We start from the raw sequence: 18,020 nt of genomic DNA on the forward strand, positions 1-18,020 counted from the left end.
GGATTAATCCGTCATCATGTGACTGTCATTTGAATTAATGATGGCTCATCATCAAAAATATTCCTATTCTTAGCTTACTCCAAAAATAGGCGGTTTAACTTTGACCGAATTCTCGAACGAAATAACTCTAATTGTAATGGCAATTCATTGGCCACATTTTTTGAGAATCGAATGCTTCGAAATGAATTCAATGATTTTTGTAGTTTCTTTTCCCGTAGAAAATATTCATTTGTAAACTAGGAAAACAATGTCATTTTTCATTGATTCCCGAACTAATTAACGCCGACATTCCCCAATAGAAAATCATAGTCAACTCGACTGATGCGTTGATTCATTATTTACAGTGATCCTAAAGGCAAGTATACGAACTGTCGTGAAATTCTTTCGGAATTGGGTATTCACAATGCATCTGATCAGGATTGCGAGAACGTGAGATACGTTTGCTCGGTCGTGTCTAGGAGAGCCGCTCATTTGGCGAGCGCAGGTATCGCAGCCCTTCTCAATAAAATCGGCGAAGATAACGTAACCGTCGGTATCGACGGCTCGGTCTACAGATTTCATCCACACTTCCATGATCTCATGACCGAGAAAATTATGCAGTTACAAAGTCATAAGGTAAGCGAAAATCAAAATTCCTTCCGTTCTTTCCTGACGCGATAGCTTTGGCAAAAAAAAATTTGAAAAACAAGTGCCATAAAATAATTTTTTTTTAAATTCTACATTAATAAATGCGCTATTATTTTACTCCGGATTGTCCACGAACCAAACAGCCCTACAAAGAGCTCAAAACTACAAATATGAAAATCGAAAACGTTATGACGTCATAAATCGACATATTCGCGTATATAAGAGTGCGGCAGGGCTCGCGCTGGCTTTTCTTTTACACTCTCGTTTTTTCTTTTATTACTTGGCGTCGAGCCGCTACCGCGTCTCTTGATTACGAGATCGGGCTATTAAACTATCCACGATGTTCGTGCAATCAAAAAGTAACATTCGCACATTTATTAACGTCTCACGGACTTTCAAAAAAATGGAAAGTCTTGTATTTGATAAAGCAAAAGTAGTTTCACAGTAAAATTTCAATGGAATGACACGAGTTACGGTTGAATTTGAAAATTATTTTTCTTTGTACAGTTTGACCTGATGCTTTCGGAGGACGGAAGTGGACGTGGTGCAGCGCTGGTAGCCGCGGTAGCAGCCCAAAAGCGGTGAAGACGAGTCTCCGAGACGCTTGTAATAAATTTTTAGATCAAATTATACAAAATAAAACTAAATATATATACAAATGTATGTATGTGTATATATATATAGGAATAATTCTGTATTTTGGTACTTTTGTACCAACTTACAGGAGTATTCAGATCCGTATAAATATCTACATATACATGCATAAATACAAAACAAAGCAAAAGAAAAGGAATATAAAATTAACATACTTCTGTAAATAGAGCACAAAAGATACGTAGCTTAGGTCGTTGGCTGACGCGGGTGAGAAACAGAGTACCCGCGCATCATCCCCTTTCCTCCTGCCCCCTGAACCCGTTATCCCCTCGTTCGATTCCTGGCACGACCTCGTAATTTTCGTCATACTCGATGTTCTTCAGCTGCTCTTTTTTATCATGAGCTTATCACACCGAAGACAAAAGCCAGAAGTCAAAAATGGCGAGTATTGTGTCACAAAGGTGAATATTTTTTGCTAACTCGCGTCCGCGCTGTCGCTACCTCGAGACACGAGGATCGATATGCGAAGACGAGAATTCGAGAGTCGTGATCCTCCTTCCCCCTCCCTTCGCTTCCGATTCCCGCTTCGCCAATTCACTGATAACTGAAATAATCGTATAATTTGCTACTTCGGGATCCTCGCCAGAGAACTTTGAAATTCTACTGTGTATTTCTGACTGAAAAAAGAAGAAGAAAAAAAAAGAAAACGACAGGACAGAAAATAATTGAATCAAGAAAAATCAGACGCGATCATGACTTTCATGCTACGAAATTTACTGCCATACTTTCTTACGATACGTCACTCGACGAAACTCATTATAAGCGGCGAGATCCTTCGATCGTGCGGGTACTAAAAAACAAAGTTTAAGTATACAAAGACAAAATACAATAATACTTCTCGGGGACAGCTCCACGTCGTTTGAAAATCGTCGAAGGAAACGCACCACTGAAATAACCCAAGAATTTGTTTTTCGAATCCCCTTTTCTCATCTGGATCGCGGAAACATTAGCGTAGGCCAGTATATTAGAAAAAATGTCTCTTGTTATTCATGACAACGATTCTCCGATATTTTTCTCAAAGGGCTATAAAAAAAAAAAATGATTCTATCGAAAAATTCTGTAAATTTTCGCAATAATGCGTTCTGGTTAAATAGAACAAGAAACGAAAGAAACCCTTCACTTTTTTTAGATTCAATCGTGGAGCAGTTTTCTAACGAAACTATTGTACATTACACGGGCATGTGCACTTAACAATATTGATAATAAAGGAGCACAAAGAAAGAACGAAAAGGAAGAGCATTAAAACAGAATAAGAGCTACGACGGTTACTTAATTCCTTTTGTAAGAATGCTGTAGATTCTCGTCATAAACGAACGACAGTTTATCATTGTTGATAATTGTAATATCGTTGTAGCGATAAATTTTGCGTGGATTAATTTGAAGGATGGAAAAAGACGAAGTACAGAAAATAAGACAGGAAATCATTGGAGGAGGAAGAAAAAAAAACATTGACGCTCTGGCGAGCGATCGGAGAACGCCAGAGTGAACATTCGTTGTTCGAATAGCGTACGAAAAAATTCGCGCACAAGAGCGTAACATTGGGCGTGCAAACGGAAAAAGTAAACAAAGTGAAAAAACGGAAAAGAGGTCGAAAATAATTAGGTGACTTTTTTCCGCGAATGGAAAATTGGCAAACATTGAAACGGAACGAATTAGGCTTAAAACATTTAATTTAATCCTCTGTACGATGTCTGCGTTGATTATTTATGAAATGTGTGCACGATCGATTACGATCCGACGGCGTAATAAAAAATTGAAAACGAAAAACAACCACGTGGCAGAGAGGGAAAAAGAATGCCATTAACTCGGGTGAATGTAAGTTTACCACAGTTCTCAACGAAAGAGTGCACCGATATGATGTTGGCTAATCCGTAGTGAAACAAAAAGAGCGAGAGAGAGAGAGAGAGAGAAAAAATGAAACGTCGAATGCGTCGAGCCGCGTGAACGTGAATGCATGAATTTATCTGTGTGAGTGAATGATCGAGATTTTGGCTCGTGGAGCGTTTTGGATAATAGCGCTATATTAAAAATAATGAAAATGATAAAAAAAAAAACAATATTTATGGATTTTTGTTTATTCATTCAATATTCCATCCCAACTTTTTGTGGGCAGACAAAGCTTTTCATCAACGCGTTAACGGACAGTTCAACTCTTTTTCTAAACAATTAAAAATTAAACGGTGATTGGTGATTGTTCAACTGCGATCGTCTGCGAGGAAAATACGATATTCAAACTCGAGATGCTTGTCACGTTGAGCGGGCGAATATTTTTCGACGTGTATAACTTTCGAATTATGTCGGAAATTGAGAAATTTTAGTTTCGACTTCGAAATGAGACTTGAAAAATTCACCGCGATATTTTCGACTCGAATTTTAGTCGAAATTATATAAAAAAAAAAAAAGAATTAGCATAAAAATATCGAAACGTTGGAAAGTTTATGAAATTTCGTCGTTTTTTTAAAATCCGATCTCAAGACGAGTTCCACACCAGCAATTGAGTCGCCCGTAGACTCAAACTTTCACCGTGAAATAGTGTAAAGAGAGGGAGGGCTTGAAATCATGGAAAAAGAGAGGGAACAAGAAAATTAAAACGAATTTTTTCGTGCCGTAGTTGAAAACTGGCCCAATAGAATGTGTTATCGTCGATGTGATAAGAAGGCTTCACAAATGACAAATTGAACACACACCTTCCGCCCGGAGGCGTTTTATAATTGTGCAATTTGCGTCATGTCACGTACCAACACAATCTCACGAACTTCTCTGGGCGATCGGAAAGAGAAATAAAAAATCAAACGTCTCATTACTTGCTGATTTTTTCGCTTCACCATCCGAGCATGCTGCGAAGATTTCGAGCATCAAAACTGGTGAGTCAAAAATGATAAAAATGTTTTTAAATTTATGTCAAATTTCTCTAGTGAACGAGCCTTCGAGATTACAAAACTACAAATAACCGATACACATACTTGTATCGGGTATTCGACACGATAAAGTTTTCAAACTCGACGCACGACATTTACAACCGGAAAATCTATCTGCTACTTCATTTTTTTATAACTCATATAAATGAGTTATTAACGCGTGTTATAATACGGTATCAAAAATGGTATCGTGTAGTAACGAACGTTTCGAAGTTAGAGAAATATCTGAAGCAGAGTCGTTACGAACGTCATGAATTTCAAATGTGTTTGCATAGCGAAGTTCTGATACACCTGCTACATTTCAAGGTCGTTTTGTGACAACTTTCTTCAATATTTCATTCCGAAAGAATCTTTAACGTGTACTTCGCCTCGGTCGTTTAATTTTCCTTTATAAATGCGTCGTAGTTAATAAAACGAAGACTTTGAAATAATCGATTGTGACACAATGGATTATATACGAACAGAAAAATCGATCCAGCTGAAGTAATTTTATTTATGCCGTGGAATATAAGAAACGAGCCAATTTCGTATATTCAAATAAAAAACAATCGCTCATCGGAGCCATATAGACCGAGACGAAATAATGAAGAATGTTAGTTACATTTTTTTTTCGAATTCATTTCTGCTTCGAAATAACTTGGCAGTTCGATTACGAAACGCGTGTTTATTGATTATCCTAACCACGTGAAACTCGGGTGGGGGAAAGTAGTGGAACCGCATGCGCGGGAAGCGAACGCAAGAGCACATGTTTATTGAGAATTGAGCCGCGTGGTGGCGCCACCGTACGGAGCTGTCATTCGATTCGTAGGCATAAAACCATGAGATAAAAATAAATGTATGAAATAAAAAAAAAAAGGGGATAAGAAAAAACTGTGGCCATTCGATAGTGCGCGTTGGGTTGTGTGTGCAAGTTGGTCAATGTGACGCACAAGGCGATGCTTTACTTACTGACGTTTCATGGCACAATAATCGTTGCACGAGCCGGGTAACGAGGAAGGAAAGAGCAATATCACGATACATGTGTCGCCCTTTGTCAAATGCGGATCTCGTCGAAAAATCGTTCGAACAAACGTTCCCGTATCGTCGAGTTATTTAAGGTTATATAGAAACAAATAATAGTAAGAAACTCGCGAAGATGATTAGCGGCTTTCAGGTAGCCTTGAAAAATACTATCGATGTGGTGAGTATCGAATTTCAACAATTATATAAAAGCCTCCCGAGGTACGGCAAGATAACTCGTCGAAATACGAGAAAGCGGTTACCGTTTTATTTACACCTCCCCGGCGTGAACTCTCATCCACTTATTTCCTCCCATCATTACTACTATATTTTACATTTAATTTGTGTCATCGTGATCACGTTTTTCCAGATTTTCACGTTTCGCCAGCCAACACGCCCGTACCATTTCTGCATTATTTTTTTATATTTTGCTACACGCTTTTTCGTAGCAGTGTACGCGTGGCGCGTGAGCTTGTGTACATACTTTTTTTCGTTGTGCGTGTTGTTTTTTTCGTCGGCTTTCATCGCTATCCATATTCCTATCGTCTGACGTCGTTTCACTACTCATGTTTATTTATTTATACTCTGTTTTATCAGTTGAAAATAAATCATCTGTCATCCATACTCCGGTGTGTACATTGTTTTTTAATTTGTGTAGGAAACCTGCCCTTTTAGTTCTATAAGCAAATGGGGATGTGAGTTTTTTTAAATTTGTAACTCTGCTTTTACAGCGATCGCTCCGCTGGGATGCTACGAAAAACGGTGGTTTCGGTGCTTCGAATCTCCAAAATTCGTGAATCAATTAAATGATGATATGTTTTACAAATCTCTTTTGAGAGTTTGACAGTTTTTTTTCTGCTTCTTTCCAAGATTCCATTTTTCGACTCGACATTTATAGCGAGCTTCGTTAAATTCATAGAATAGAAGCAGAATGAAAAAATGATAAGAAAATATGTGACGATCGTATAGGCGCAGCAGTGGCGATTAAAACTCGTCACGGGCACGGAAAAGCTGGCGATAAAAGCGGCGATTCGACGCTACGAAAAAAAAAATAAGAAGAAGCACGGTTCGAAAAAGCAAGAAGCGATCGCAAAGTTTTCGCTGCATTCCAGCGGGGGGTTTTACAGACTGAAAAAGCATCGAGAAAAAAAATAGAAAGCACAAGGTTTTTCGTTCGCAGATAGCTCCGCCGGCAACGCCGTTGCAAGATTTCACCTATCACTGGAAGCAGCTGATGAACTTTTACGCGAGCCACGAAACGGATTGTAAAGTATCGATCGAGAACACCGGGATCCCGAGGCACTTGGATCGGCTCTTGGAAATATTATTGGAGGAGGAGAGGCGGGTCGACGGGACGGGTCCGTGCTTGGAGTATTTGTTGCAGCATGGACTATTGGACTGGTTGAGCACGTTGGCGATCGTAGAAACGCCGCCGGGGATGAGGCTCGTGTGTTTCTCGTTTTTGAAGAGGCTTTTGGCGAGATCGAAGCACCCGCTGTTGCATCACGCTCCGGTTCACGCTCCGGTGCAGCGACTCATTTCTCAATGCAACGGAAATTACGCTTCGCCGGTCGAGGCCGAGGAGATTCAGTTTTTGCTGACCCTCTGCTTCCTCGTTTGCAAGTATCCTCAATTGACGAGCATCGTAAATGACTCGGGCCTCGTTAAGATGGAGCACCAAAAAATGTCGCGCGAGCAGAGTGAAAAGGCGACGGATTTACAGTCCGTTACTTACGTACCTACGAGAAAACGTAACAATTCGAATCCCCTCTTCGAACCCCTCAATACACAGGCGGTCACTCTGGTTAATCCGAATCTCTTTGCCAACGATCGCCAAAGAAGACGATCCGTTTGCTCCTCCGACCGATCGATCGAGAAGCCTCTCAACCAGTCACGCAGAAATTCTCGCAAACGTCAAAGCCTCAACGAATTCAACGAATCACACTCGGCCAAGGACACCGAATTTCCCTCCCAATCCTCGAGCCCTCTGTCCCTTAAAAATCCTCCTCAATATCCCGTCTCTCCGGAGGATGAAAACACCGATTTTTATTATGACACTTCTGACAAACGATCTGATTGTAGAATTTCCTTGAGTCACGACCTCGACGCCAAATTACAAGATCTCGAAGACCTGAGGCTCGATCCTCCCGATTTCACGTGCCACGATTTCGCCACCGACAATGAAGAAAATACGTCGAATCTCTTGACCGAACCACCCAACTCTGAAAGATCTGGCAGCCTCCTCCTCGATGCCTTAATTAGCTACGTCAACAGTGCCGTACGTTTCGCTCTTTCTCATACTCCATTTTCACAAAAAACAAACGTTTCCCTACGTTTTATGTCATTTCGGGCGGGGATAACATATTGGAATTACTCAAATTTGCGACAGCTCAGATATCGAGTTTATAAAGTTCTAATTTTTACTAACTAAGTTCTAAGTTTACAACGAAAGTGGAATGTAACAATCGCCCATTGAACGACGACTGAAATATCGTTTTTCCGAAAATTCGATCATCGCTCTTTCGATTAATAAATTACTGCAATCAGCAATACTGTGGATATTCACTATTTCGAAAATATATTAAACGAAAGACTAAATTATTACCGAGGTTGAAATACTGAAACACCAAAAAGTCGAACGGTCAGAATGGCGAAACGTTAGAAGACCGATCGAAAAAAAGAAATGCAACGAAGCTCACTCACTCACTTACTCACTCAGACCGGTGATCTCCATTTTCAACATCGCCATTTTGACTTTCCTTTTTTCGCGCCATCGCTCTTCCGCATATCCGAGTTTTATATAGCTTCGAAAAATTCCCTTTCCATTTTTTCCTACTCTATTTTTTGGTTTATCTATGAAACAACTATTCTCCACTTTGAATTCGAAAATATGAGCTTTTGACATTGGTAAGGTCTGTTAAAATTCCATTTGAAATGAAAATTATCGAAATGTATATATTTTCGAGTATAAATACGAATTAAACGAAGGAATATTCGGTTAAACGCGTAATCTGCTAAATATTCGATCGGAAATAAGAATTTTGAATGACTTATTTATCTCCAATCTGATATTACAACTTGAAAAATTTCGAAATATCGAGCGTTCTACTTTATTAGGTTATTTGACATATTGAACCCTACCCCGAATGGCATATTTAGTCAAGTGCATCAGAAATTATTGAGTAATTCAAAAGCCTAATGTTCGTTGGGCCAATTTTGAAAACTTGATGCTGTTACGTAGCTTTTGTTTAAGAGGATGAATTGTAACGTTAGAAAAACAATTAACAAAAGTGTAAATGAATTTATTTGGGTGTTTAGGACAACATGGTGAGGATCAGAGCCTGCGAAGGAATAATGGTGTTGGCAGCCCTGGAAGACACTTCCTTCGCTGTGACGATGGCGCAGAGCGATTTGCCAAAAGTGATAACGCGACGATTGAACGGTTTGTTCAAGTCGATTCCAGCCCACGTTGATCCTGGTGAGATTGACGCGATCGACGTTACCTGGGGTCTCGATTCGCCGCTGTGGACGAACGAGAAAAAGTTTCCAGGCTGTCGACAAGTCGCAGCGTACTTCGTTTGGCTCGATTATTGCGATCAATTGATCAAGGAAGCTCATCACGAGGTCGCCCGAGTTTTGGCCAAGGATATTAGGAGAGGATTTTTTGATAAAGTCATAACGTCGTCGCTGGCCGATCATCACGCTGTTTTGATAACAGCTCTCCTTACGGAAAGCCTTAAAAAAATAACGTCCCCGTTACTCTGCACAGGTAAATTATATATGATGCGGTTTCGCAGTTTGCGACAATATGGTTGGACTAGCGAAACGTTTCCTGTTTTACTTCTGACGTAAATTCTAAAACTTACGGTCGCTCTAACAAAAATGATTTAAAAAAAAATAAAACAATTGATTTTTGAATGAAATAGGGGAGACCGGGGCAAAACGGGATACCCGAAAAATGAGAGAAATTTTTTTTTTTAATTTTTATCCTAGTCCGAAAAGAACATGAAACATATTTTTTCCAAAATATCTTGTTTTTTTTGGATTTTGATTTTTTTTTTTTTTTTTTTTTTTTTCAAAAAATTCGTTTTTTTCAAATTCTCTTTTTTTTACATCACTTTTAAAATGAAAACGTTTTTGCACAGATATACAAAAAGTATTTGTAAATCTGCGATTACTGCCTCGCAGATTACTGTCTACGACAGTAATCGCAGATATATGTTTGCGGACCATCACGTGTGGTTATACCTGCACACGAATCATGTGCCCACTCTGCACAATTTTGGCACTGAATCCATGATTCAGTGGACAAAGAATACAAATTTTTACAAAATAAACATTGGCAATCTTCGTTATTATTCATATAATTAATATTGAATTGAATTACAGAGGGTGCGCTCGACTTACGTTTGAGCGCTGTAAGCGCTGAGATCGCTTTCAACGCTTACAGCGGTAAGTCGGAAGCACTCGGTTACGGGTGTAAAATACACCCAAGGTGCATTGAAATTAAAATCATAGTAAAAAAAATTTCATGAGTTTTTGAGGGGTACCCCGTTTTGGCTCGGATTTTTTTTTTTTTTTGAAAATTGAACAAAATTCCAGTACATTTCTTAGTTTTTGGGAGTAAAAAATAGACGGAGCTTCCCAAACTTCTGAAAAGTTCAATATTTCATTAGGTATCCCGTTTTGCCCCGGTCTCCCCTATATGGGGCATTGAAAAAAAGAATTTTTTTGTAATGGAAAAAAGAATAGATCCCACTTTGAAAATTTCAAAGCAATTGTAGAAAATGTCGAAATTTCTTATGGAGAAAAGGGAAGAATATTAAAAATGGCGATCAACTCAAAATTTTCGTTTTTATCTAAATTCTCAGAAAAAAACGTTGAAGATGGATTTGCATAACTTTTTGATATTTTTTTTTTCTGAAAAGTGCATTCGAAGACAAAACTTACAAAAAAAACGTCCCAGTAAGTCAATTTTCGAAAGCGCGTCACTTTGAACAAAAATAACGCCATATTTGGTTGGGTTGGGAGAAAAAGTTTGTTTTTTAATTCTGAAATATTTCTTTGGCAGAGTAGAAAAAGATAAAAAACGTTTCCGCCAAATCGAATGGCCCGGAATGCCCCAAGTATTCTCATTAAAAATAAAACGATCGACTTTTCAACTGAAATATACCTTCGTAACACCGACAAATATTTCAGAAATAAGTCATTGGTTGGTGGGCGACAGGAACGAGCCAGACGTTAGAAACGTATGCGGCAGTTGCGTGTTGCACACTCTCATAGAAAATTGTTACTCGGACAGCGACGACTTGACGCTAGAAACGTTGAAGTTATTCGAGGAGATATTGGACAAACGGAACGAGCACGTGCTCCACTGTCTCGTTCTGTCCTATCTCACATCCCGAGGATATTACGATAATGGTGCAGCGGACAGCGCTATTGGCTCGTGGAGCGACGAAGAGGACGAAAGAGAACGCGAAAAAAAAGGATCTCTTGATTTCTCGCAAGAACAGAGCCACAGTAGGACTTTGGCACCGAGCAACATCCATCGAATCATTAATTGGTAAGTTAGTCAAACTTGATTCAGAGAAAAATATTTGTAACCCGGCGTGTGTACACTATATTTTTCGGTGCACGGTGTGTACACTGGGTAACTTTAGGGAACAGTCGAGTTTACAAGGTTTTGTAGGCTTCCAAAAAATCTGAAAAAATTCTGGGTTACTTATTGAAGTGTCTACTACATGGCCAAGCAGCTACCTAACTCAAAAGTTCAAAACCGTTATTAATAAAAATAAAACAATCGTCTAAAAAGTGGGAAAAACGGAATTTTATTAACAAATTCGTAACTCTACAATAAACAAATATAAAAAAAAAACGGTTCTAGGGTATTGTAGCTTAGACTATGAGCTTTCAAAAGAATATAGTGTTTTTTGTGTGGGTTCCAAAAAGTTGAATTATTTGAGCACCTGAAAGTGGGGAATATTTTATGGATTCATGCATGTCATTAAATAAACGAAAAGGTAATTTTATGATACAAAAATGATTTTTTATTATTCAACACAAAGGAATGATAAATTAAAGATAATCATCTGAAAAACCGAAATTACTGTGCGCAATTGTTACAGAAATGGAGTCGATGGTCCTCGCAAACCGGCGTTTCGCACAAGACGCAACAGTAAAGTGTTTTCTTATTCTCTTTCCAATCACAGATAGAACACCTTTTCCGTTTTTCTAGTTTCCCTGTCGTTAAGGGTCCGCGTTCATTAACTCCGAGAATATCGGTAATGAGGTTTCTAATATTTCTCCGTAAGGTGGATTTTTGTAAACGAGCCTCTAAATGTGGCTTCAACATACTTTGAACCAATTGTTTAGTAAAAGTGCGACGAATCAAGGTGGGGTTGGCTTCTCGCAAATTATATAATATTGCGCTATTTACTCCTGCCTGATCCAGCATCCCGTAAAAGAAGCGCATAGGCCATCGTCTGGTGGTTCGGCTTGTCGTATAATTTTTACACAGCTCATCAAACGTGTCCGTTCCACCTTTCGTAACGTTGTAAAAACCTACGATTTCTGGCTTGCCGATTTTTTCATCGATTCGGCCGACTTTATGCAAGCTGGATAATAGCAAAACTACCTTGTTTTTTTTCGGGCAGTAGGAAAGTAGCGTCATTCCATCAGCGTAAGCGCACCGCACCGTGCCGGCAGCAGCTGATTGTGTAAACGTCGTTGGTATTTCGGGCTTGTTTTTTCGCAACGTGCCAACCATTGTCAAGGAGTAATCCCGCTCCATCTCTTGAACAATCTTCACGGACATGAACCAGTTGTCGCAGGTTACGTTGCGTTGAGAATGGTGGATCTGTTCAGTCAATTTCTTGATATAATAACTCGGTACGGTGTCACCTGCAGCTGTTGTTACCCTTCCAACATAAGGTTCAGCGTTTAGCAGGTACGATGTTTGTGCGTCGTTGCAGGTGACAATTTTTATTCCGTATTTATCCGGCTTATTAGCAATGTATACTCTCGCACCAAAACGGCCATGAAATCCAAGGAGTTGTTCATCGATCGTACAGTTAGACGATGGCGAATAGTATTTTTTGCAATTCGCAATGAATACATCCCACAGATCTTTTATAGGGGCTAAAGCGTGTTCTTTTCTTCTCGCATTTCGCGTATTCTTGTCGTCGAACCGAAGATTTTCCAGAAGGTACTGAAATCGACGTTCTGACATAACAGCTCGGTATAAATTATACCCAAACTCAGGATTCCACAGATCTTCCAAATTGCTGTGATTGTTCTTCTCCATACCGGCAAAATACAACAACCCGATGAAAGCTTTTAGTTCGACTATATCGGTGTTTCTAGCAAACGTAGGATTATTTGCGTTTGCTTCTCGTTTTCGATCGATTTCTTCATTGGTGTGCTGAACAATCATTTCGAGCATTTCTTGAGTAAATAATAAGGCCCAAGCTTCCAAAGGTGTTGTGATATTCCTCGCTTCCCCTTTTGCTGACGGCAAGTACTCTCGAAGTGAATGGCGTCCTCTCGTTTCAGGTGCGTTCAGCGACCACCGGAAATTGTTTTTGCCTTTGATAATTGATCTTCGACGACCTGCCTGTCCTGGTTCTTCCTCAGGTTCGTTACTTTCCGCTCTTTTGTTGACGCGTTGTCTTTTTGGTGGGTCGAAATCGTGGTCCTCGTCGCAATCTTGTTCGCTGGTTATGTCGTCGTGAATCTCTTCTCCGTCGGGTTCATTTTCACTTTCCTGATCATAAAATACTTGGGGACGACAGTCGCGTAAGTTGTATATAATCTGCGATGAGCTCCTTTCACCCATTTTGAAAAACTGCTAGAAAGAATGGAATAACAACCGATTGATAAGCCAAAAATACAAAAAAAGTTTTTTTTATCGAGGTTAAAGTTCGTAAAAAAAAGCCGCAACAGCATCAAATACATGCAACATTCATTTCAGTATAAAAAAAAACTGAAAAATTACGAAAACGAAAAATACAGCACCATCCACTTACCTTCGAAAATACTGACGCGGTGTGTACACTGACCCTTTCACGGAACGGCGGCGATTTACACTCACTGACGTTTCTAGGCTAATTGCCGGAACGGGCGGTCCCTTAGGTATTTAGTCCCTACTACTACCTAGATTTTTTAGGGGGGGTAACCGGAGCCTGCCCTCTATCGGCAAGAAAGAATTTTGAGTTCGAAATTTCGACTGTTCCTTTAAAGTCCCAGTGTACACACGCCGGGGTAAATACCATGAACCTTTTTTTTTTATATTGCATTCTCGAAGTTTCGGTGATTAAAATTGAAAAAGCAATGCCATTGGCAAAAAAAAAAAAATGGCTTCAAACGCTGCCATTTTTGCATTTTGTTTTTTCTTATTATTTGACATTTCCTAAAATATATATATATATATATTTTTTTTTAACGCGGTAGCACAAAAAACGAAATTTTCCGATTTAACTTTCTTGTTTTATTTTGTGATGCTGAATTATTGGAAAAAAATGAATTCACGTTGCAGTTTCCTCTCGTTAATGCCTCGTCAACTGCAGACGGATTCAGGAGCAAATCACTACGAGCGTTACATGGCAGACTGGGAGAAACAATATGCCAAAGTACGAGCGGATTGCGCGCTGCTCGCCTGGCCCCTCGAAGCTGTCACGGTCGACGATTCGGCGAGCTACGATTCGAGACCGGAGGCGGATCATTGCTCGAATCGGTTTTACATGGGCCCATTCATTTCTATGCTTTTTGACAAAGTTGTCAACATTCCGAACCAAAGATACGAAATCAACTTACAATTGACCGTCGTCATATCGAGATTAGCCTTACTTCCACATCCGTACTTGCACGAGTATCTCCTGAACCCACTGCTACCTCTCGGCCCTGGCTTGAAAAGCCTCTTTACGTGCTTGCAAAAAGTCATCAAACAGCTGTCGATCGAAGTCCCCAAAGATCCAAAGTACAAGCAAATATTGAAGGATACGAGGAAAAAATTGCTGGAAGATTCGACTCAAGATTCGTAAGTCATTTTTCATTTTTGTTTTGTCAAATTAATTCAACGAATTTTAGTGAATATTTCGTGTCCACGAATTCACGTACAATGGAAAAAGAATTATTATTATTCTTATTTTGACCGTAAATAAAAATTTAATATTAAAAATATGGATGGCAATCGAATCACTTTCTGATGATGAATTATTTTGCAAATTGCAAGGTGCTCATTTTAATTGAAGTTATAACAGAATTTATCATTGAATATAAAAATTATATTTTATTTAATTGATGAATTAGACTCGAAATTTCTAGAAAATCTTTTCTATAAATACTCGAATAATCAACGAAAAATCCAAGTCAATTCGAAATGTTTGATTCAAACGATCTAAATCATGTTGACTCTATTTTCATCTCTATTCATTTGTTTCTTTACTTATTTACAGATTGAACAAGGAAAATATTTTGTACGAGAGTGTTATCATAATGGAAGAGTTCTGCAAAGAATTAGCTGCTATATCTTACGTCAAATATAATCATTCCATGTAAAGCTCAATGTGCGATGAAGCCACTCGCGCAACATCGTTTATCTCGTTGTAAAGCTAATTTATTATTCTAAAAACGTTGTTATAAGCTTATAGACGGACAAGTATTTTTTGTGACAAGTTTGTAAGATACGTAGAATAAAAAGCATTAAAAATCGATCGCATTTAAAAAAATAATGTAATTCGCACAATATACAAATTGTGATGTGATAGTATGCAAACGTTATTTTTCCACCATTTTACCATCGGGCCTTAACTGTTTTTTTTTTTTTTTTATTATGGAAAAAAAAATTCACAAGATTTTAGAATATTTTTGTGAGAGAGGCCTCGATTATTTTGTACTTTTCTCGAAACCATTGTGCTTCGAATGACTTTTGAAATAGGGGAAACGGAAATGACGAGTTTAGGGTTCCAGTCACGAAGGAGTGGAGGAGTGGAGCAAAAAAAAAAGAAAAAAAAACATGTTTTAGTCAGCTTATAGACAGTTGACAGCGCGAAAAAGATGGAATATTCGACTAATAATTTTCAAATTCGGACCCTGGTTAATAAAATTCAAGAGGAGCTTCTGGGCGACTTAATCACCGGGAAGACGAATATAAAAGTGAACAATGAAAATCTGTCGAGAAACGGTGAAATAAGTTTTCCACTTAACCTCTTAGCGTGGCGAGATTATATAAAAAATAAAACGACGTTCGAAAGTTGTTCGAACATATTGGAATATTATTTGCATAAGAAAAATTGTGATACAGTCGGATTGACCTTGCAGAATATAATAAAAAAGGTGAGAATGGCCTCGCCATTATGAACGAAGAGTAAATACGGACATAACCTCAAATTTCGCTGAAAAGGTTTCGAATTTCAGGCCACGGAGTCATTGATTATCACGAGTCGCTCGTGGTGCATCGATATTGACAGATGCTTGATGCATAATGACAGGATTTGTTTATTCGTGAACAAAAAAAAAACACTCGAATTTGCAATCAAAAATGCTGTTCGACTTGGCAAAGATTATGGCAAGAAAGAGTCAACAGAAAAGACAGTTTGCCTGAAAATCAATGAAGACAGAGATTCGGATTTAACCACAGGAAGGTTGAAGCTGATCAAAGAGGCTTCAGAACGAGTTCTGGAGCTCAAAGGTTTCAAAATTGTTGAATCGCAAGCAGATTTTCAATATTTACTAACCACAAAGTCTCAAGGTCAGCTCGAAAATGGTTTTTCTCATTGCATTTGCGGAGTAGTTAAAAATCGAGACACCAATACCAAAGAAATACATCTCTCGTGGAGCGAGTATGTGAATGCAAAAATTGAAGAATTAACCAGCTTTTCCAGACTCAAATGTCCTGATATGAGCAAAGAAAGTCATTTGACAAACATAGCTCAAGCGGTTGTCATTTTTGAGCTTCTTTCCATTAAACCTAGTCGACCAGTGTTCATTGAAATTGACCACGATCCTGACCAGAGGATATCAAACTCGAAAGGTAACGATAAATCGCACATCCTTCTTCAATCTAGAATCACATAAGGACGAATATGTCATCTGAACTGTCTACTTTGTAGTTTCTCTTATTGATCTCATTAATCAATGTTAATAATATGTATGAGAAATGAATCTAACGAATTTTATGACACTGAAGTTTGCGACATTGGAATTCAACGAAATGATCGGAAAAAACTCAGACAATTCTAGTAATTCTCCAATTCTGTTACCTGCCTAATTTGCAATTCGTAGTATTTCATTCTACACTAATAATTCGTGAAATAAAAAATTGGTGAATTACAAATGTTATTCTAACTTCGGCGAACTTCAACGTTGCAAACTTTAGCATCGTCGAGTTTTGATAAATCTTTTTGTGTTCGATACCAGAACTGTTTCTAAAATGCCTAGCCCACCAAGTTTTTCCATCATTTAAGGTCAAAGTAATTTACTTGCTAGATAAAGAAACTTTAATACCGAATGTTATCAATTTTCAAATAAAAATATTATCATTCCAGGTGGATCATTCGTATTATACAATGCGGCTAGAATCAGTACAATTTTGCAAAAATTCAAGGAAGGAGAAAATCTTAGCGATTATCCATCCTTACCAGAGATCGACAAAGTGGATTTCGCTCAATTGTGTCAAGAGGTAACAAGCTCAGAACAGTTTTATCATATGATCATATGGCACGAAAAAGGTTCATTGAGATTTCATTAATAAATTTTTACAAATATTCCTCCCCATAATTCTTGCATCGTATTCTGAATTGTTAGAATTATTCAAATTTCGAAAGAGCTCTAATTTTCTAGTCTAATTGTAAGAAAACGAATGTAGCTCTTTCAACAGTCTCTGAATGAATATCAAGAAGTAGCACTATAAAAATTCATTACATTGCAAGAAGTTTTCGCTTTAATTAACATCAGAAAACGATGGTTTCGTATCGTTTGTAAAACCGTTTGCACAACGAAATTTCCAGGATGAATGGGAACTCGTCTACAATTTCATACTGAGATATCCAGAAATAATTGAAGACAGCATTCGTAATGAGGGCACATTACAAACTTCGCCTCAAGTGATTTGTCTCTTTTTGTCCCAACTCTGTCAAAAGTTCAGTATTTATTATCGACGAACGCGTATTTTGACGGTAAATTTACATGAAAATGTTATTACAAAAATTATTAAGCAACATATTCAAAATGTGTAAAATTTGAATAATTTGTTTTGTGTTTCTCAGGAAGGACGCGATCATTTGATACCAACGATGATGGCGCGGTTGTATTTGCTACATGCATTACAAATCGTGATAAATAATTCACTGGCCATTTTGAATATCGTGCCAGTAAACCACATGTAATTAATATTGTATCATAAAATCGTTTATTAAATTTGTTACAGAATTTCGTTGAAACGTCGTTCATCGTTGATTGAAAAAAAAAATTAGGTTGAAATTCCCCTTAAAAATATATAGACTCACGTGAACTTCAATCCTATTTTTCCAAAGTCATTCATTCCGAAATTCACGATCCATACTTGAACGAGAAAACAACTGCAAATTTCATATACGTTTATTATACAAATTTTTATCGCAACAAAGTCTTACTCCATCATCGACTGTTTACACTTAACTGATAAACAAAAACAAACATGGCGTCTATCGATACTCAAACCGTCTGGAAGCGCGAACGCATTTTGTCGATATCGGTTTTTCTTCCTTTTATTTGTCCAATGCACTACTGTCGTGAAAAATAACAGATAAAAAAGCAGTTTGAATACTTTTCGCAAGGAGACTCGAT

At 38.2% G+C, this 18,020-nt stretch overlaps 3 protein-coding genes across 7 annotated transcripts in view; all 3 read left to right on the forward strand.

Annotated features, from left to right (window-relative positions):
• Hex-A (Hexokinase A) overlaps positions 1-3,340 on the forward strand; it is a 34,954-nt gene extending 31,614 nt beyond the window's left edge. For all 4 annotated transcript variants that reach the window (XM_043410807.1, XM_043410806.1, XM_043410809.1 and 1 more), the window contains exons 6-7: positions 345-615; positions 1,135-3,340. In XM_043410807.1, coding sequence (XP_043266742.1) covers positions 345-615; positions 1,135-1,212 — 349 coding nt within the window. In that variant the 3' untranslated portion in view covers positions 1,213-3,340. The remainder of the gene's footprint in view (positions 1-344; positions 616-1,134) is intronic.
• Positions 3,341-3,464: 124 nt separating this feature from the next.
• LOC122405814 (FHF complex subunit HOOK interacting protein 2A-like) lies at positions 3,465-14,906 on the forward strand. Of its 2 annotated transcripts, none has more exons than XM_043410805.1 (6): positions 3,465-4,145; positions 6,379-7,476; positions 8,517-8,967; positions 10,398-10,761; positions 13,732-14,232; positions 14,651-14,906. In XM_043410805.1, the coding sequence occupies exons 1-6, from the start codon at positions 4,116-4,118 to the stop codon at positions 14,751-14,753; spliced, it is 2,547 nt and encodes an 848-aa protein (XP_043266740.1). In that variant the 5' UTR covers positions 3,465-4,115; the 3' UTR covers positions 14,754-14,906. The 2 variants fall into 2 exon arrangements, with proteins under 2 accessions (XP_043266740.1, XP_043266739.1); XM_043410804.1 differs by lacking the exon at positions 3,465-4,145 and adding an exon at positions 5,039-5,379.
• A 272-nt stretch (positions 14,907-15,178) lies between these two features.
• On the forward strand, positions 15,179-17,635 carry LOC122406545 (DALR anticodon-binding domain-containing protein 3). Its single transcript, XM_043412053.1, has 5 exons — positions 15,179-15,530; positions 15,612-16,227; positions 16,742-16,875; positions 17,204-17,371; positions 17,462-17,635. The coding sequence occupies exons 1-5, from the start codon at positions 15,252-15,254 to the stop codon at positions 17,579-17,581; spliced, it is 1,317 nt and encodes a 438-aa protein (XP_043267988.1). The 5' UTR covers positions 15,179-15,251; the 3' UTR covers positions 17,582-17,635.
• The last annotated feature ends 385 nt before the right edge of the window (positions 17,636-18,020 follow it).

The sequence above is a fragment of the Venturia canescens genome, chromosome 2 (genome assembly GCF_019457755.1).
Source record: "Venturia canescens isolate UGA chromosome 2, ASM1945775v1, whole genome shotgun sequence".
NCBI classification, from domain to species: domain Eukaryota; kingdom Metazoa; phylum Arthropoda; class Insecta; order Hymenoptera; family Ichneumonidae; genus Venturia; species Venturia canescens.

Excerpts from the sequence above, each read along its gene's own strand:
- LOC122405814 (XM_043410804.1), top strand. The coding sequence starts at position 5,335 with ATGATTAGCGGCTTTCAGGTAGCCTTGAAAAATACTATCGATGTG. Across the intron at positions 7,477-8,516 it reads TTAGCTACGTCAACAGTGCC|GACAACATGGTGAGGATCAG; the intron begins GTACGTTTCGCT and ends TTGGGTGTTTAG. Across the intron at positions 10,762-13,731 it reads ATCCATCGAATCATTAATTG|TTTCCTCTCGTTAATGCCTC; the intron begins GTAAGTTAGTCA and ends TTCACGTTGCAG.
- LOC122406545 (XM_043412053.1), top strand. The coding sequence starts at position 15,252 with ATGGAATATTCGACTAATAATTTTCAAATTCGGACCCTGGTTAATAAA. Across the intron at positions 15,531-15,611 it reads TGCAGAATATAATAAAAAAG|GCCACGGAGTCATTGATTAT; the intron begins GTGAGAATGGCC and ends TTCGAATTTCAG. Across the intron at positions 16,228-16,741 it reads GAGGATATCAAACTCGAAAG|GTGGATCATTCGTATTATAC; the intron begins GTAACGATAAAT and ends TTATCATTCCAG.